Genomic DNA, 20,605 nt, shown 5'->3' on the forward strand with positions numbered 1-20,605 from the left:
GTCATAATGATTAATACCTAACTCTGAAATACCTACTTAATTCTGCTGGAGAAATATGTATTTAATGGTTGAATTGAAACATTGGGAAATTGAGACTCCTTTTAGACCTAAAATGAAAACTTCAATACAAAAAGGAACTGGAGTGGGGTTTTGTTTGTTTTGGGCTTTTTTTGCAATTAGAAGGAGGGATAGCTTGGATCACATCTTGGATGTAATTTGCTTTAATAGAGCACCTATTCACACACATATATTGTGATGTATAACTTTGGTAAGGATTTTCTTAACATGCAGGTTCCTGGAAAAAATATTTGTACTAAAATCTGTCTGGCGGTAGCAATTCACGTCTCATCTCTGCAGTTGTATTTTTTCTTCCCCCTGGTTCAATAAAATATTAACCACAGCCTTGAATTTTTTGGGCCTTACTTGCTTTGTCATATTCCCTCATTGTTGTGTTTACATATGTCACTAGTTTTATGAGTGGCTTCCAGTTTGGGTTTAAAAAAAATAAAAATTTTAAAGTATTTGGACCTTTAGTCTTTTGTATATGTAGAGTTTATTTCAGGCTTTCTGTTTCCTTAGCAGATTCTTTTAATAGATCAATTTCTACCTGTCATAATTAATACCGGTATTGCAGTGGTATGGCTAAACAATTTTAACTATGAAAATCTTTCTGAAGCAATTATGAGCAGTTCTTCATAAGATGTTATCAATATTTATTAGGCATCATGCAACTTGCATACTGCTTTTTTTTTCTTCTCTCCCTTAAATTTCCCTGATAGCCCCTAATTTGTACCAGGAAATTTAATGGAGTTGTAGGAAATGTACAAAGAGTGGGAACTGTGACTACAATACAATTTAAGAAAGATTTTTGGGAAGGGCTGGATAAGCATGCTTAACTTTACATGTTAATATTTCTATTGGTTCTGTGTATCCAAAGCAATACCGGTCCCAGGTGATTAGAAGTGACTTTGCTTTTTCAGACCTTAACACAGAGAAGAACTTGCAGTATGTTGTAGTTTCGTTTCTTTGTATTATGTATGTATTTGTGAACTGTAGTCCTAGAGCAAGACTTTGTATAAACATGGGGGGAGGAAGGGAAGGTAGTTCCTGTCTTAGAGGAAACAAGACAAGTGATGGCTGTGGAGAGAAAGAAGGAAGTACCCCAGGAAATCATGGAACAGTTGTTGATTGGTGTGTTGTACTCAAGGATATGTGGTTCTATAACAAATAAGTGATTTCATCAAACATAAAATAACTTGTACTTCTAAAGACTTGGTTGTTGCTTGATAACTAATTTTTCAGTTGTGCTATCAGAGCACCAATCCTGTAACTGGTGAAATGCTGAGCGAGTTCTTGGCTTTCTAGCAAGTGTGAAGAGCCAAGTACATATTGTATTTAATGTCTGGATTTTTTTTCCTTTTCTTGTGTTTAAACAATTAATCTCATATGTAGATCAGCAAGCATTTGGAAATAATTTTATTGCGTAATACCTTAATCAGTGCCAGTAGTTGCTTGGCTGTAGAGACTACTCCCCGGCTGTAGGATTTTAGATATAGTTAATTGCATATATTCAAGGAATTTATAGAATTATTTTGTTGAACTGTGGTGACAGTCCAACAGAATTATGGATTGTACTTAAATGGAAGTCTTTATTAATTCCCTTTCCCCCAAATCTTATATGTGTCCTGCTGCTAGCAGGAATTTACGTCATGCTTTTTAACCATGGTATAGCCCTCTATAGTTTCTTTATGTACTAGTTTCATGATTTGCATTATACTATATATTTTGTGTATACCCCATACATATTATTCATTATTTGTATTGCTTTGGTATCTGAGATCCTAGTTAAAGACGAAGACAGTGTTCTCTTCCTTTTTTGTGGGTGCTATAAACAGAACGTCATGGATGAAGACTTTATTAGAAAACAAAAGAGAACACACAAATACATGCAGGTAAAGGACTATAAAGAAGCAATGGAGGAAACATAGATCAGTAAGTTAAATAGCAGTTGCAGCTTGCCAATGGCCCAATTACTGACCAAGTGTTGTTTTGTAATAGAAAAGAAACATCAAGGAGTGCTTTGCAGGGAAATAGAACAAGGTTTTATGGATACTTGTTGGCAGTTCCTTCTGAATACAAGACCAACATAGGAAAATCTGTCAGGCTGGTGTGTTTTCAAACAGGGAAGACAGTGCCAAAGACTAGTTTCATTACTTTAATGACAGAATATCTTAACATTTTGTTACTGAATGGGAAAGTTGTGTGAGTTTTCACAGCACCATGGTGCCTTACCCCTTGCCTGTTTTTGACGTATCAGAGAAGGGATGTATGCAGGATTTATGCATGTTGTCATATGACTATGAGAACCCGAAGAGAGAGATCAGTCTCTCTTGGAGGGTATAGGAGGGTATTCTGGTTATGAAGCTGACGATTTGCATAGGGAGAAAGGAGATCGGGCTTATGAGAAAGATCAAAACATCGCTTATATATGTTGTCTTTACCATTAGTAGAAAGACTGAAAGGAACTTTAGTGGTATGAGTTTATATGGTACAGACAGAGTTTATCATCAGTCTCCAGGGTAGGATCCACAGCTCTTTTAGTCCTTTCTGCCCTGTTCTTAAGGCCTTTAGTAACACTTATCTGAATCCCATGCTGAAAGCCAAGGCTGTTACTCTTTGTCCTGCCATCAGCAGAGAGAGCATGGTGTGGTTTTGGTTTTTTTTGGCTTTGCATCATGTTGGGTTTTGGTTTGGTGGTGTGGTTTGTTTTGTGTTTGGTTATTTTTGTTTGTTTGTTTTTTAAGCCTTATTGAAAGAATTGGTAGGTTTTGAAGGCTGGGTTGCCTGTTTTTTTTTTTGTTTTTTTTTTTAATTCTGGCAGCTAGGAAGGACAGATGATGTGTGACACTGTAACAGACAGACCTGTACTGTCACTAGAAGGATAGTTTTGTCCTCTCAGCTAGTGCTTCAAAATATAACTTAAGAATATGTTCAGAGAAACAGGCCAGTGCGGGTAGAATTTGGATTTTTATGGTCTGTGGCTGTAAAGTTCTCTTTTATTCTGTTGTTTGTTTGTTTGTTTGTTCTTCTCTCTTGTTTCTTTCCTGATTTTTGGGTTTGCTATAAGTTGCTTCAGGAAGGAATGTACTTGTACATTTAGAGAAATGGAGGAGTTTTAAGTAACACAATGTAGAAGAGTTTGCTGTCAAACCTTTTTTTTTTAATTTATAAGATCTACTGAGTTGAAACTGAGTTCCAAAACTCAGGAAGGAGGTAAAGCTGAAAGGCAGTGTTTTCATGTTGGCAGCAGGAGCATGCTTAGTAATGGAGGAGCAACCTTAGTATCATTTGAATGACATGATAACAAAAGAATTGTGGTAAGAGCAAAAGATGTGTTTATTAGCTGCGTGAGCTCAGTCTCCTTTTGTGTTTTACTGTTAATAGTCTAGAGGCAAATTTGACCCATCAAGATCTATAATTCTGTGTTTTCTTTTACATCTCTTTAATGTGTATACTGTGTATAGTACTGTGTATAGTGCATGTGTGTAATGGGTATACTAAGTCCAACTGGTATGCAATATGGCTGTCTGTCACAGTTTTAACTCTAAAGATTCTCGAGTGACATGGAGGAATGGGACACAAAGTCTGATTTGACTAAGGTCATACTAAGAACCTGTGGCACACTTCCTGATTCTGTGCTTACATCCTAGAAGTCATCCTCATCCTTTAACAAACCCTATTCCAAAAGTTAAACTGGCAACTTTTTATTTCTTCAAACTAAATTTTCACGTAAGTTTTCTCAAATCATTATGTTGATATGTTTCATTTGACTGGGGTTGTGTAATAAATAAAAATAAGCAATCTTGGTGGCATTTCATCAGAATTAGTAGTTCTTAGCTGCACTAGAAGAAACAAGGAGACCACGTAGTTTGTTTATTTTTTTTTTTCATTATACGGATAAGGCTATAGATGCAGTTTGGGATATGCATAAAGAATAGATCTGCAGTGTTAGACATATTTTACATGAGGGATTAAATTCTTATGTGGTATCTAGTTTATTTGAACTAAATAAAAGGATTGTGCATATGTAAAGTAGTTCTTGAGCTCTGTGCCTTGATACAGGCAGAGCATAATACTGGCCTCTTAGGCTCCTCTCGAGTCTTGGCAGAGCTCTTAAAGCAGCTGCATCATATATGGCCCATACATTAGGCCAGATGGCCTGCAGCCCCTCGCACTGTCCGTACTGAGGCAAGCTCTCACTTTGAAGTGGTCTGGGACAGCTTTGATGAAGAATTGCTGCTGTCTCCGACTTCACTGGTGTGCCCCAGTTTCTGTGCTGCACCTCAGGTTAAGATTGGCAAAATAAGGAGAGCTGCAAAAGCATTTTTCAGTGTCTTAATTTAAAATACTGAGTTCAGTAAGCCTTTAAGTACCAGATTAACACTTCTCTTTTTCTGATGTTTGTCCTAACAAAAAAATTCTAGTACTGTGATTATGCAATGGAATGCATATTGATAGCATTGCATCTTTTTAGAAAGTATTGTTTAGTAATTAGGAATAAAATCAGAAAGCACTTGAATGTTTCATTTTTCCTGTGTTTTTCAGATGGTGGTAAAAACTTTCATGGATATGGACCAGGACTCAGAAGATGAGAAGCAGCAGTATCTCCCGTTAGCCTTGCACCTTGCATCTGAATTCTTCCTCAGGAATCCCAATAAAGATGTGCGCCTCCTTGTAGCATGTTGCTTGGCTGATATCTTTCGTATCTATGCTCCTGAAGCTCCATATACTTCCCATGACAAACTTAAGGTAAAAATGCTTTATAAAATAAAGGCTTTCTTCCTACTTCATTCTCTTATTGAGGGGGAAAAAAAAAACCCAACCACCACCACTCCCCCCTCCCCCCAAAAACCCCCAAAACCAAACAAAACAAAAAACTGAGAAATTTTTTTGTTTACTTGCATTTATACTGATGCTCAGTTTTATTGAAGAGATGTTGCTTTGAATGAGTGTTGCTTTGAATGAGATGTTGCTGTGAATCAGTGTAGTACTTTAAGGGCCAGAGATGTGTTAAAGAACACTAGATAACCAGTATCCGTATCGGTGATAGCTTTCTGTCAGTGCCAAAAAAGACAATTTAATGTTCTCGGTATCATAAGTTTGTAAATGTGGGTAGGTGTCACTTCTAAAGTGTGGTATTTTTACTCTCTTATGAATCAAGCTTGTAAACACTTTATCGTTTTTTGACAGGACATATTCTTGTTTATTACAAGACAATTAAAAGGCTTGGAGGACACGAAGAGCCCTCAATTTAACAGATACTTTTACTTGTTAGAGGTAACACAATAATTGTAACTTTCAGTAGGTGGTATTTGCTCTGTAAGCCTAAGAAATGTAATCAGTCTTTCTCCAAATGTGCCAGTATGCCTGGGAAATTTTTTTTATTCTGTAAATCACACCAACTCATTAAAGTTCAATGCATTGCTCCTTTTAGCAGTTATAATTCTGTTTGCATTTAATAAGTTCATGCAGCCTATAGTTGAGGACACATTAAAACGATTGGTGTTTATTAACATTTAGCCTTTGTCTTACAGTTCTATACATTGTTTTTCGTATCGTGCACCCTTAAGGTTGTATTACCTCATCAAGAGAGAATTTCAAATGCTGATTAAAATGCAAATCTGCTTATATTGATGATGGGAGGAATATAAGATTTTTGTTTAAAAAAATTAGAAAAATCTACTCTTGACAAGAAACGTGGGTGATTTATCGGTGTGTGTTTAGAAACAGTATCTTGTTTGTAAACCTTTTATTGATGTTTAAAACTGTATTGTTTCATAGCATGAAGAAGAAAAAGTCTAGAAACGTGGACTTATTAACAATTTCTGCCAATCAGCTTTTATTCATAAGAAATCAGGTTATCCTATATTTGGTTTTTTTTCTGGATGTGTGTTGCAAAGCCCCTTTGTGTTAAGAGCTCTTTATATTCAAAGCAAATATCCAGTCTCTTTCCCCAAAGGGTTTACAATCTATTGTATAATGTTTTTCCTTAAATAGAAAAAATGTAACTAACATGATTATATTTATGTGACTTAATGTGAAGTTGTAATATCCTGAATATCCTATTTTTGTTTTAGAATTTAGCTTGGGTTAAATCTTACAACATCTGCTTTGAGTTGGAAGATTGCAATGAAATTTTTATTCAGCTTTTTAGGACTCTTTTTTCAGTTATCAAGTAAGTCGAATTGCCTCAATTATATTAAACTGTCAAAATATCATCAGTTTTGGGGTTAGACTGAATCCTTGCACAAATAAATACGTCTGAATAGAACTGTTCTTCCAAACAAGGAGATAAAGGGAAAGCAACTGAATGTTAATTACTGACGATATGGAGGGGTGTATTTCTAAAAGTAGATGTGTTTTAGAACTTCTTGTCCATGTTACAAGAATATACTTCATTCTGACTCATTTATCTACATTTGTATTTCCATGGTTGTGATTTTCTTTTATTTTGTTTTGTTTCACTTCTTAATGCAAAGCTAGGGTGTTGTAGGGTTTTGAAGATTTCTGTAAGAGAGGAAAGGCACATAAAATAACTTGGAGTTTTGAGATGTGGAGAGTGTAAGGGAGCACAAGCTGGACGGCATTAGACATTGTTTCTTAACAGTACTGTTAATATTTGTCAGGGTCTGAAAATTTTCTATTGATAATATTCTTTATCATCTTAGTAATAGCCACAACCAGAAGGTACAAATGCACATGCTGGATTTGATGAGTTCTATCATCATGGAAGGCGATGGAGTAACTCAGGAGCTGCTGGACTCCATTTTGATTAACCTCATTCCTGCACACAAGGTCTGCAAAGTAAAATATTATAGTAGCATAACATTGTAACAATAATTTTTATTTATTTTTGCTTGTTTATCTCTCCACACACTTTAGCCATCACAACACCTTCCCCCCGCCCCCAGTCTTGTTAACAGTGGATTCAAAATTTCCTTTGGGAATTATTTGATGCTGTTCATTAGCTATGTTTAGATTATTCAGTATCAAGAGATTCTGCTACTTGCCACCTCAGGAACTCTCTACTGAAACAGAAATAAAATATTTTCAAGCAAATGTAATATGCAATAAGGAAGACATTACATCTTAAGGGCTGTGGGTTGTTGGTTGTTTTGGTTTTTGGCTTTGTTGGGGTTTTTTTAATTGAAAAGATGTGAAGTATTTTTTTATTTAAAATAAAAAAAAGAAAGGGGGGGGAGAAACTTCACCAAGATTTCTGTGGTGACCTGCTGCTTGCCTCAGCTTGCCAGTCAGACTCCCCTCCACCTCCCTAGTTGTGTTCCACCCTGCCCACTGTCCTTCCCTTTTAATAAAACCTAATTATTGCCTGAAGTGGTGTACTTTTTTTTTTTTTTTTTTTAGTTAGTTGGTTGGTTGGTTTTAGTGCTCCCTATTCTTTTGCGAGTTCCGTAATCATCCTGCCCTTTGCAGACTTCAGCATCCCTTTAACTCACTAGAAGTCACCCCCTGCTTCTTCCTAGAGGAGTCTTATGTGAGCCCCTCCTGGCAGATTGCTGCTGTCATGCAGGTGTTGTCTTAGCCCAACTACACAGCTGCTTCAGCAGGTTTTTCAGAGATTCACCCTTTACAGTCAGCTTCATGAACTGTCACTGATGCTTTCCTTCCGGTTTCATCGTGTGACTTATTATCTCGTCACTGGGTCTGCAGTCGAGCTTTTGAAGTACCTTTACCATAATGGCTAAAATAAAGTTGAAAGGATAATAAACCGAACTCCCTTAGCCATGAAATCAGGGAAAGTGAGATGCCAGGCTGGTGTTGCCTTGCATTGACCAAGGAAATTTCCTTGATAAAACACTTGTGCTTCTTACTGAAAACTGTATGGAGAACAGTAAGTTTCAGTTATGAGTAAATGAACTGTACTCTGATTAGCGAGTATGTGTTTCTGTTTGTTCATTTATTAATTTAAAATAATGACAATATTAAGGCAGCTCCATCCATGACTACATAATTAAAGTTAAATTAGCGCATAAAACTAGGGGTTTTTCCTTTGGTTACCTAAAGAGGGAGAATTCATAGAAATGTATAGCACAGGAGTGACTAAGCCATGGCCATTGTCATTCACCTGTGAAATCTTAGCAATGGGTGTATAAAAGTATCTGTCACCTGAGGTCAGTTTACATTCCTTCTGTCGTGACCATGAGATGGGAATATCGTTCTGCCAGCTAATTTTTATTGACAGCAACAAGATGATATCTTATTAAAACTGTTAACAAGAAGGGAGGCCTCTTATAACAATAGAAAAAGAGTCCTTTGAAATATGCCGTTCCTTGTAAGTTGTTTCTAATCAATTATAGGCAGTAGAGATCAGGAGTGGAAATAGAGGAGTGGAGATGTGTATGTCAGGTGCTGGGTGATGCTATTAATGATGGTGGGCGTTGCTCTGAGGGTGCAAAGACCTGGTAAACCTTGTACAACGGAGCAATGTGTTGTGACTACTTGGTGTAGGCAAAATAGAAGTGAATATGGTCCTTTGGCATTAACATGGTTAGCTAATTTTGCCTAATGGAGGAAATTCTCAAGCAAGGGTCTGATAAAGAGGGAGGTAAACTTGGTGTAAATATTGGGTTGTGCTGCATTGAGTATGTTGGCCTCTAGGCTGGTGGCCAGTCCTTGCTGGCTCTTGGCCATCATGACTTAGGAAATAATAAGCTGTAGTCAGTGCTCACTATCATACTTTGGTCAGTATTTTGGTCTGTTTTAATTTGTTTGTTTCCTGTAACAATAGAACTTAAACTGTTCTTTACCATGGCAGTTACAAAAAAAAAACCCCAACAACAAAACAAACAAACAACAGAAAGTTCTTTAGTCTGCTCTGCCTAGCAGAGTTTGACTGCAGTAATTATGTTCTTTCATGAACACTTCTCCTAGGAAATTCTGTGATTGTATTAATTGTTTGTTCTTAGGTATGTAAATGAGAAGCACCATAGCTTTAAAAGCACAGTTTGGGTTTTTTTGTAGAGAACATATAATAACAATACTTTTATGTCTGTGCAAAGCAATTGAGTACTAGTTATTCTCTGCTACGACATTAAAAAAAGTACCAGTGTGGCTAGACTGTTACACTTAATGGAAGTTCGTCTTTGTAAAGGAGCTGAAATATGTGTTTGGGATAATGTATTCTGTTCCATTTTGGTGGGGTTGTTTTGTTTTTGTTGTTTCGTGGTTGGGTTTTTTTCTCTTCTAGGCTGTTTTGGTGTTTGGTTCTTTGGGGGGTTTTCGGGTTTGGTTTGGGGTTCTTTTGTTTGGGTTGCTGTTGGTTTGTTGGTTTGGGGTATTTTTTTATCTCTGGAGAGTTTGTCTAGGGGAAAAAACCCCAACACAGCTTCATTGCAAGGAATCTTTGAAGCTGTATCGAAGATCCAAATAAAATACGTTTTCTGTAGGAGATTGGTAGTCCTTTAGTTTAATACAGACGTACCTGCCAACAAGATTTTTATCGTGGTCTGGAGAGAAACTGTTTTGTTTTGAATTTGAGAAGAGTTTATACGTATCTGTCTCTCTTCTATAAAGAGATATCAGTTTAGTGCTATGGTGACTGAGGAAATACTTGTTTGCGCCTTTGGCCGTTTGTTTCTCTTTACTATCAGTTGATGAACTGTTTTTCGGTTTGTCATCTCATCAGCTAAAAGAACACGAGGGAGTCATTCTCAGTGTAGACTTGCCAAATGCTGTCTTTCCAAGAATCAGTCGTCCTTAGGTTTTGCCTGTATTTTGTCTGCAGTCATTTATAATTTTCACGGCAATCAGCTAATCCATCTTCCTTTTTTTTTTTTTCCTTCCGCCTTCCCTCCCCCCCCCCCCCCCCGCCCCGCCTCCAAACTGCATTAATCCCTAGACGAGATGAGATACTGCATATTGGGTTTTGTGCAGATTTAGACAGCCACATTTTTCAGATGTGCAGCTACATTCCTTATCTTGCCCGAGAGTAATAAAAACAATGTTCAGATTTGTCATGTTGCAATCAAATGTTTACTTGGAAAGTTTGTAGCTACCTCTGCTGAAGTGTAGGTGCTTTCTGTGGGCTATCTCAGAGCACACAGTACAGCCCATGGAGAAGTCAGTGCACAGTTTTACCTTCTAGACATGGCTGAACTTTGCTACAGGGTGGGTCTTTAAGGAATATGTAAGTTAGACTAGTTCACTTTTCATTGGAAAAATTTGGTGCGTGTTAATTATCAAAGTATGAAGGTGTGATATTGTTTCTTCAAAATTTTTAATGTGATTGCATGTGAAAACTTCTTATAGATATGAATGCAATGCTAGAGGTAACAACCAGAGTGACAAAGTCTTAGAAGAATGTGCAAGAAGTGATGGTTTTGGGTTAGATCTTTTTAGTGTGTGGAAAACTAGATTTAAGATTTGTCTGTAGTTTTGGAATTAACATAACTGAATTTAGATAGCTTTGAAAACAAATAGATTCGTGGTAAAACATACCTTTCTAAAGTCATGGTCTTTTAAGGCTGGGAGAGAAAAGTAAAGTCATCTGAAATAGTTTGTCTCTTTAAAATTTTATTATTATTATTTCTTTATTTCAGAACCTTAATAAACAAGCATTTGATCTTGCAAAAGTCCTGTTGAAAAGGACCGTCCAGACCATTGAACCGTGTATTGCCAATGTATGTAAATTAATTAATCCATGTTAGCTACAAGTAACGAGTGTTCCTGTTACTGTCTTGATTTGTTGAAGATTTGTTTGTTTGTTTAAAAATATTGTTTATAAAAGGCACATTTTGTAATGCAGCTAAGAGAATATAATTTTCCAAATAGGATATTATTAGCTCAATTGTTAAAGAAGTATGTCAGATGTTTCAAATAAGGGAAGAGGAAATTAATTTTTACCCATCTCAGTCTGAAGTTAAGCTTAAATCTAGGCTGTGAAAACAGGTGACCACCAAAAAACCCTGTTGCAATAAACAGAATTGTTAGTACTTCATATGTCCAGCAGCCAGGCAGCCTAATTTCATACCAAGCTCTAGGGCGAAGCATTTCAAACTACCAGCTCTTTACTAGATACTTTTTTTCCCCATCATAAATGTGTTTTAGTTGTAAAGACTAAAAGAATGGAGTTTCTTACAAGGCTTCCTTCTACTGTAATACCTGTTGTTGAATGTCAATGTTGTATGTTCTACCTATTAAAATAGCTACTGCAGTCTTGTGGGGGATGTAGCCTGGTCCATTCTGTTGCCTTCCCTTGGCGCTGAAGCCCATAGAATTGTTAAAAGCCGGAGTAGTTTATAAAGGGAATTAGGCAAATTCATAAAAGATTAATCAGTAAGTATTTGAAAGCTCAAGGAGTCTCACTAACAAGTACCACTTTCCAACTCCCCTGTTTCTTTAAGCTTTTGTAATTAGTCATAGCTGGAAACAGGATAGTGCATAGAGTGACCTTTGAGTTGATTTAATATTATTATTCTTACTTTCTTATTCAAGTGTGTAATAGCTTTGTAGCATTTGCACTGCTCAAATAATATTAATATTAACCCACAGTATCTAATAGGAAGTATATTAAGCATATTAAAATTTAACAAATCCAAAAGAAATCATTCATATTTTAAGCTACTTTTTTTTTTCCTGTTAGATCACTAACAACCTTGATACATTACCATCAAATATCACAAGACACATCATAAAGTCATCGGACATTCTTTAAAATGGATTAAAAGTAGAAGTAGAGAAGCTTCTTTTTCAACATTTGGTGATCTTCAATTTGGATTGGTTTTAAATGATAAGAAAATTAAAAATAAAATACAAAATTTGTTTCTCAACTTCTAGTGGACGATATGCATTTTAAATCAACAGTTCTCTTATTACGTGTTAATTTTGCTGACAAGATGGTTACTGATATTATAAATTATCAAATTACCATGAATGAATCATTCCTAAAAGAAGTGATAGAACTGAATTATGAAGGATGTTGGTTTGGTAATTTGCTTGAGCCAAAACTCTAAGGGTGAAATGCTTTGATGTAAAGAAAAAAAATATGTATTGAGTGCCTTCCATTAGAAATAAAGCATTAATGATACTATGTTAAAATATTTTTTTAAAATAGTGTTTGCATTAATGAAGGAAAATCTGCTAAATAACATTGTTTGTATTCTAGTTTTTTAACCAGGTTCTGGTACTGGGAAAGTCTTCAGTAAGTGACTTATCAGAACACGTGTTTGATTTGATACAAGAGCTTTTTGCCATAGATCCTCACTTACTGCTATCTGTCATGCCACAGCTTGAATTCAAGCTGAAGGTAGGTGACAATGATGCTTTGGACGAGTAATAAAAGTTGTGTGGATATTAAGAGTGCAGAGCTGTAGATTTAATAAGTGTTCTACTGGAGGGATAAAAATTTAATATTTATCACTTTAAAATAAAGAGAAATGTAATATTGAAGGAAGGACACAGGAAAGTTGTACACAGCTGTGTGCTTTCTGTGCTGGCAAAGGTGTATTATGCACACAAAATATATAATCATTATATCTAATACAAAAGTTATATGTACTTAATCTTTGGATTTCAGCGGAAATTTTATAAAGTAATTAGGTTGTGGTTGGCTTATCTCATGAAATGCAGGTATGTCAGATTCAGTATTGATTTGCAGAATTTTCTTTTCCGAAATAATGTTTTAATAAGAGAAGAAGTGTCTCCAAATATTTTCTCAGATTTGTCATAATCAGATAATAAGACAGCTGACTTCTTTTGAATCCTTGGAAATAGCTAATTCATCCTGATGTGGGGGGCTTGGGTTTTTTTAATTAAAAAGCTATTTGTCTTTCATAAGATTGTAAATGGACAAGAGAAGTAATTTTATGTGTGTGCATGTATATACAGGGTAAGGTGACGATAAACAAAAATAATCAAGAAATAGGTATTTGGTGAAATTGCATATATCTTTTATCATGCACATCTATTTTATAACATCTTAATTTTCGGTTTAATTTTCCACACACGTAAAATAGTCTTAAACTCTATTTTAAAACAAAAATAAGATTGTTCATTGTTGAAATTGTTAGGGATATATGTTATAAAAATTACTGTGTGGGGGTTTTTGTTCCTGAAAGAGAAGGAGTTTTCAAAGCACAGCCATCTAGTCAGTGGCTGTATATGTTACCTTAATAGCTATTTGTGTATTTTTACTATATTCATCTAATTAGGGAGACTGAGGATTATCAGAAATAATGTCAAACTCACTTTCTAATCTAATTTATAAAAGTAGAAGGAAAAGGAAGCCAGAAATTGTTATTAAGATATTACAGATAATGATTTACAGTGCGTTTTTCATGTTTTGATTTTTAGAGCAATGATGGAGAAGAACGTTTGGCTGTCGTTCGACTTCTGGCTAAACTCTTTGGCTCCAAAGATTCTGATCTGGCCACACAAAATCGTCCTCTTTGGCAGTGCTTTCTTGGGCGGTAAGAGAAACGGGGAAAAAATTCTGAATTTCTGTTTTTATGGTTCTGAATTTTGTGATAGTATTGCGTTTTTCATAGGATATAACTGTTTGCTTGTATTTGAACAAGTTCTTTTGTTAAATCTTTGAAGCAGAGAATTGCATACAGTTATATTTTAGAATGAAGAAGCCTGAAGTACTGCTGCTATATTGATGTCTGCTATGACAATATAGGTTAGGTAGACAGCACATTGCATACATAGCAAAAATTACAGAATAGATATGCCAGCATTGTTTGAAATTTCATACTGTTCAGCTGTATCTGCAGCTATATGTGTTTTATTGGCATTTACCTTTTTGAGTGAAGAAATAATTCATTTTAAGTAAATATAGAAATGTATCATTTTTTAAAAAGTGAATGTTTTCAAATGCTACATGTTATATGGCAATTTATATTTTTATAATTTCATATATATAGAGAGAGAGAGAGGGAGAGAGACGAACACACGTGGTTGACAGTGTATGGAGAATTATGTTCAAAAGTCAATGGACAAAATCCATTGCGTCAACATTTCATCCGCATATAGTCTCTTCATCCTTTAATTTTAGTCCTGACAATTTCACAAGAAATAACATAAAATTTGTATGAGGTACATTATGGAGATAAATTCAAAATATTTCTATTGTATTATTTTGCCATATAAAAGGATTCTAATAGTTAATGGAACATGCAATCAACATATGTTACTACATAGAGAATAATCTTGATTTGCAAGGCTAATTAAAAATTAACATTCATCATCTTCTGTCCCTCTAGGTTCAATGATATCCATGTCCCTGTGAGATTAGAGAGTGTGAAATTCGCCAGTCATTGTTTAATGAACCATCCAGACTTAGCAAAAGACCTCACTGGTGAGATGCTCATACAGAGGTTTAGAATAATTTAAGAAATGAGCAAGGAAGAATGTAATTATTTCTGTACATAGCAGTATAGTTCTAAAATGTATCAAGTCCAATGTTGGATGGAAGAGCTCACTACTGAATAATTGCTTTCTGCTGAAGACAAGTGCTAGTTATTAGAGAGGGGTGTGTGACGATGTGTGGGCTTTGTCAGAGGGAGTCGTTACAAAGCTACCCATTGCAGAATGAGTTTTAAAGTAATTTCAGATTCTAGTGAAACTTTAACAAGTCAAAGCAAATATTGATGAACATCTTGATTTATTTTCAAGAACAGTCAGCGTGTTCCCCAGTACTCTCTTCCACTGAGTTCAGAAAATGCCATTGTGCTGATCTAAACAATGAATTTTCTTTTTTCGCTTCAGCATCGTTTTAACTATGAGCAGAACTTCTATTTCTTATGGCATTCTTCCCACCTCCCCACTCCCCTTTATTATCAGTATATTCTAATCAGCTTTATTTCACTTCATTGCTTGTTGCAAATGAGGCTATTGTAAAAGCGATTCACTTTTATATTCTTCTGATATTTATAAGTATGTAATTGTTTTGTATTTAACGTAGAAAATGATGGAACAGATGTTTCCTGTAGGCAGTTACATGTTTAATAGATTATATGGTTGATTATGTGTGACTGACATTTAATTGTTCCGACATTATTAACAAATCAGAATACGTCATATGTACATAAAAAAGCGAAGCTTTTCATTGTTTCTGATCATAACAGAATATTTGAAGGTTAGATCACATGACCCAGAAGAAGCCATTCGACATGATGTTATTGTTACAATTATTACTGCGGGCAAGAGAGATCTTTCTTTAGTCAATGATCAGCTGCTTGGCTTTGTAAGGGAAAGAACGCTAGACAAACGGGTAAGTGTTAATATTTTATTTTCAGGAATATTGCTTCTGATGTAATATGGTAAAAGTAAAACCAAAAAAAACAAAGCCACATAAATAGAGAATTTTAGAGTTGACTATCAACTTAGAATACTGTGGGGGAAAAAATAATTTTCTTACCAGAACATCTTAATGTAGATTCCATGTTACAGAGGCACCAATCAAGTGTTGTCAAGCAAATAAGGTCATTGACTTGTGAGGAACGCAGTCGTATTGGAACAGTATAAGAATTGCTGCATATGTTTAGGCCAAAGCTCCCTATAGCCCAGTTTAATTCTCATAGTTGTCAGTTTTGGCTTCCAGCAATTTGTCTTTTAAGGATTTTTAAATCTGCACGATCATGTTCATCACAGCTTTCGATGGAACTTTATTCCATGAATTTGTCAAGTTCTTTCTTGAACTTATTTATAAGCATCCATGGCATGTGCATCAGTAAATTCAAGTTTAATGCATGTGTGGAAAAAGTAACTTCACTTGTTTGTTTTGAACTTGTCTGATAATTTCACTGGGTATCTCATCGTTCTTGCATTATGTAAAATAATAAATATTCTTTGACACACTTACAATTAATAAATACGTATACCATATCTTCTCCACTCCTCTACTTTTCAAGCTAAATAATCACCTCATGAACTTCCACACAAATTGATTATTGCATACTTCTGATCATTCTTGTCTGGTTGTTCTATATCCTATTGGAACCAAGGTGACCAGACTCGGCCATGGCATTCAAGGTGTGCACCATATTGTGTACATACTTCATGATAATTTTTTTCTCTTATTCTCTCTGTCTTTTATGCTATTTCTGAGCACTGAGCTGACTATTTTGGAAAACATCTATGTTGACTTGAGTATTTTCCCTGAATAATTTCAGATGATGCATTGCCCAGTACTATATATGCGGAGTTAATGCAGATGGGAAAAATCTGACCTTATTTTGAGTTTCTTTCATTTCATATTGTAACAACTGAGTAGTGTAACATTTTTCTGCAGTTCCTCATTATAATGATAGATCCAACTGCCTCAGTAAATTTTATGCACGTTGTTCAGTTCATTGTCTAATAATTTTTCATGTGTTCTGTCACGGATTCCCTTCTGAATCCATCAGTAGGTTCCCTTCATTCCCTTCATTGTGAAGACCAGTCATTTATTTCCACTCATCGTCTCCTATGTTTTAGTTAATAATTAATTCACAATGGGATTTTTATTTTAAGATCCTCTGGTGTGAGACTTTGGAATATTTTTTGGGATCCTTGGTGCATTTTACTGGTATATTTGTGAGTCTGTTGAAATTTATTTTTTCTTGGTCAAAACTTCCCGTTATGTAAAATTTAATGACCGAGTCCCATGACTTCATTTTTCAGCAGTGCCTGCTCTTTGTAGTTGTTACTGTTCTGTTTCAACCTGTTTGCCCATTCAAAATCAGATATTCTGGTGAGTGGCACTCTGTTCTCTTGGGACCCTTCGGTTTCTTTCACATTTGCTGTGTTCAGTCTGTTCATTGACAGATTGCAATAACAGAATAGTTAGTATTTGGTGTATCAATTCTAAATTCCTGAAGAAGTCATGGATGGGATACCACCTGGTCTTACTGATTTTGTTACTACTTGTTTTATTAATTTGTTTTAAAATGTCTTCTAATGACACTTTAAGAAACCTCTTCAGACCTCCCTCCTGGAATAAATCTTGTTTGTCTTTCAGCCCTACAAGGGTCTGGAAGGCTTCCTGCTTCGGAGACTTTGGTGAAGATATTTAATTAATATGCTTTTAATAATTTGGTTCTGAAACTTTTGCCATGCTTCATCAAGGATTTACCTTCAACTTGCCAGAGCTTATACTTTTTCCTGTTTACACTCTTTCGGATGTGGCTCCGTGCTCTTCAGAGGATGATCTTTTAATAGCAGGCATCACTGTGCTGTGTAGCCATGTTGATTTTTTTTTTTTTTTTGTTATTGTTCCTTTTTGGTAGGGGCGTCCTTTCTATTCCTTATGTCACACTAGCTAGTTACTTTAATTCTTTTGAAATAATTTCTCTTTTTTATGTTCCCCTTTTTAATGTTACTGTAATGGATTTTGACAAAAGGATGTCCTCTTTGCACAATGAGAAATACTGATTTTGAGTATGTTCACTATTATAAAGCAGCTCTTCAATTAGTTGTACCTGCAGCTTGACCTCGCACGTTTCGCAGGAGTGATTAAGACCACCTTCCTCCTTTTTCAGCCACTAAAGAAACAAGCCCAGAAAGTCATTTTGTGAGATACAAAAATTTTTAGTGTAGCCACCACTTCCCACTGGGACTTCCACCTAGTCAGAATGGGATGATTGTTATTGTGTCTTCGGGCAAAGAGGAACCTTAGGAAATTCAACAAGGGCAAGTGTAGGGTGCTGTACCTGGGGAGGAATAACCCCCCGCACCAATACAGGTTGGGGGCTGACCTGCTGGAGAGCAGCTCAGCTGAAAGAGACCTGGGAGTCCTGGTGGACAACAGGATGACCATGAGCCAGCAATGTGCCCTTGTGGCCAAAAAGGCCACTGGCATCCTGGGGTGCATCAAGAAGAGTGTGGCCAGCAGGTCGAGGGAGGTCATCCTCCCCCTCTACTCTGCCTTGGTGAGGCCGCACCTGGAGTACTGTGTCCAGTTCTGGGCTCCCCGGTTCAAGAGGGACAGGGAACTGCTGGAGAGGGTGCAGCAGAGAGCTATCAAGATGATTAGGGGGCTGGAACACCTCTCTTATGAAGAAAGGCTGAGGGATTTGGGTCTCTTCAGTCTGGAAAAAAGACAGCTGAGGGGGGACCTTATCAACACTTAGAAATACTTAAAGGGTGGGTGTCAGGAGAATGGGGCCAGGCTCTTTTCAGTGGTGCCTGGCAACAGGACAAGGGGTAACGGGCACAAACTTGAGCATAGGAAGTTCCACCTAAACACGAGGAAAAACTTCTTTACTCTGAGGGTGGCAGAGCACTGGCACAGGCTACCCAGAGAGATGGTGGAGTCTCCGTCTCTGGAGACATTCAAAACCTGCCTGGACGTGTTCCTGTGCAACCTGCTCTAGGTGACCCTGCTCTGGCAGGGGGGTTGGACTAGATGATCTCCAGAGGTCCCTTCCAACCCTATGATTCTGTGATTCTGCATAGTGTCTCTGTTCTCCTTTAGCATGTCGCCATCAGCAAGAGGCAATCAGTTGTACAGCTGTAGTACTCATTTCCACTACGCTAGGAATTTTCAGTTGGTGTAGCCTTAGACCCCGTGCGGTGGTAGTTAAATGTTCCTAATATGTTTGACTCTGTGATTTCGCACCAGTCAGGGGTTTGCTGATATATTACACTTCAAGGTTAGGTGCCTTTTCAGGCATTCATCAGAGAAGAATAACTTTATCTCTAGATTGTTTCTCTTACAAAAATCTCTGGAGAGAGCTTTAATGAAAGTACATCCTGAGGAGAAATTAAAATTGAGGATTGACTAGAAATGCCTACAAAAAATACTTAGTGATTTTTTTTAGACTCCTAAGTGATTATTTGTCAGTTTGACTTCATGTAATTCTTTTTAGGCCTGCAATCATCTATCAAATGAGTATAGATATTACTATAAAAAGAACACTTGTCCAGCAGGCTGAAGTAAAATGCTGATTGTTTAAACACACTAGTCTGTCATTTCAATTCTGCCTTTTTTCTTTATAAAACAAAGTGGAATCTAGAAAACTTCAAATTTAAATCATGCTGTTATGTCATTTATGTGGTCTGTTTTTTCTCCTGACCATATTCTCACTGGCACAGTATTAGTAAAGATAGCCTAATGACTTTTTTAGGGTAAAAGGTTTTGGCTAAAAGACAGTACTTCATTTATTTTTTTTAAAAAATCCTTAGCTAACTCAATCTGTATGCACATCTGTACAATGATTACAGCTATTAAAAAACCAACCAAAAAACCTCCAAACAACCCCACACACACCCCTGTAGTTTTCAAATCCATTTTTATTGGTCCAGTTGGAAAAGTAACTCTGGAAACAGAGGCATCCCAAAAACTGGAATCCAGTCTTTGGTAAGAATTGTTCTGAGGAATTTTCCATTGGACCACTGTCTCTAGGGTCTTTGCAGTGTCTTCACTTTTCATAATCATTAGTTTCAGGATACCCAATTTTTTTAAAAGCTTCTAAAAATGGTTCAGCTACTTTTCTTTTATACTGGGGTAAACTTAACAACCGGAAAAGTTAGAGAAGGGTTTTGACAGCTGACTTCTGTTCCCATTTCTCCTAACAGCCTTTGTGGTCTAGAGTCTCAGTCCTGTCATGAGAACAGACTTTCACATCATCAGCTTGAAGTCAAAAGCTATAGAATGAGGAGCCATAGAACAGACTCCCATTTTCTGTTTCTCTTTACATATTTTACTTCATGTGTTAGTTTTAACTCTTCCTTCTCTGTGTGTACTAAAACCCATTGTGGCTTTTTCCAGATGAAGGAGAAAGATTTTTAAGATTTTAATATTCTTAACTCTATGGAAGGAATAGGTTAGCTATTCCGACAGGTAAGGGGTTGTCTTGAATTTTCAATAACAGGTTTTCTAACTCAGCTCAGCAGTCTTCAGTGAAGGAGTTTAATTATGCTGGTTAACCAAGGAAGATAAGACACTCAAAATTCTTCTGTTAATTCAGTCAGGGTAGTAATTCTGTTAGCTGTGTTTATTGATCTGCTCCCTTTGAAATTGATTACTACGTTCCCCTTTATTTTCCTTTGTCTTCATCTTTTACTTTATGCTCTTCGAGCTTTAATTCTCAGTAACACCTTACTCTTTTTTTTTTTTTTTTTTTTTTTTTTTTAACCTGTATCTCCTGTTCACTGAGTTGCTTCCAGGATGTCTCAAAGCATTCTTTAAGGGATTTCCATCTAAGGGTGTCTCCCATCTTCTGCCTGAAACCGTGTGCTCTGACTTTTATTCTCTACAGCAATTTCAATGATCAGAAATCTATTGACAATCCAAACCTCCTTTCCTTATAACCCCTTGTTAAGTACTCTGCTTTCATTTTAGGCTTAAAGTTTTTAGAATCATTTCTTGCAATCCTTCTTCACTGTGTTCTGACGATACTTTTGCTATCTTTCCTGTCTCATATAGGAGATCTGATGAATACTTTTCTGAAAATGTTTCTCTTTCAGACCTTTATTTTCTTTCAAATGTGCTTTAGATTGCAATGGGTGTGAACAAATTCCTGCAGAGAAGTTAAACAATAACGTCAATTTATATCTAAAATTTTTCTCTTTTGTGAAAACAAAGTATTATATTATATACTAT

The 20,605-nt window shown here is 36.1% G+C and overlaps 1 protein-coding gene across 2 annotated transcripts in view; it reads left to right on the forward strand.

The window, feature by feature from the left end:
- Nucleotides 1-20,605, forward strand: part of PDS5A (PDS5 cohesin associated factor A) — an 81,115-nt gene that overhangs the window by 28,950 nt on the left and 31,560 nt on the right. For both annotated transcript variants that reach the window (XM_054202292.1, XM_054202291.1), the window contains exons 3-11: nucleotides 4,606-4,809; nucleotides 5,251-5,337; nucleotides 6,138-6,235; nucleotides 6,729-6,855; nucleotides 10,620-10,700; nucleotides 12,185-12,325; nucleotides 13,372-13,487; nucleotides 14,283-14,377; nucleotides 15,147-15,292. In XM_054202292.1, coding sequence (XP_054058267.1) covers nucleotides 4,606-4,809; nucleotides 5,251-5,337; nucleotides 6,138-6,235; nucleotides 6,729-6,855; nucleotides 10,620-10,700; nucleotides 12,185-12,325; nucleotides 13,372-13,487; nucleotides 14,283-14,377; nucleotides 15,147-15,292 — 1,095 coding nt within the window. The remainder of the gene's footprint in view (nucleotides 1-4,605; nucleotides 4,810-5,250; nucleotides 5,338-6,137; nucleotides 6,236-6,728; nucleotides 6,856-10,619; nucleotides 10,701-12,184; nucleotides 12,326-13,371; nucleotides 13,488-14,282; nucleotides 14,378-15,146; nucleotides 15,293-20,605) is intronic.

Source organism: Rissa tridactyla, chromosome 5 (assembly GCF_028500815.1).
Source record: "Rissa tridactyla isolate bRisTri1 chromosome 5, bRisTri1.patW.cur.20221130, whole genome shotgun sequence".
NCBI lineage: Eukaryota > Metazoa > Chordata > Aves > Charadriiformes > Laridae > Rissa > Rissa tridactyla.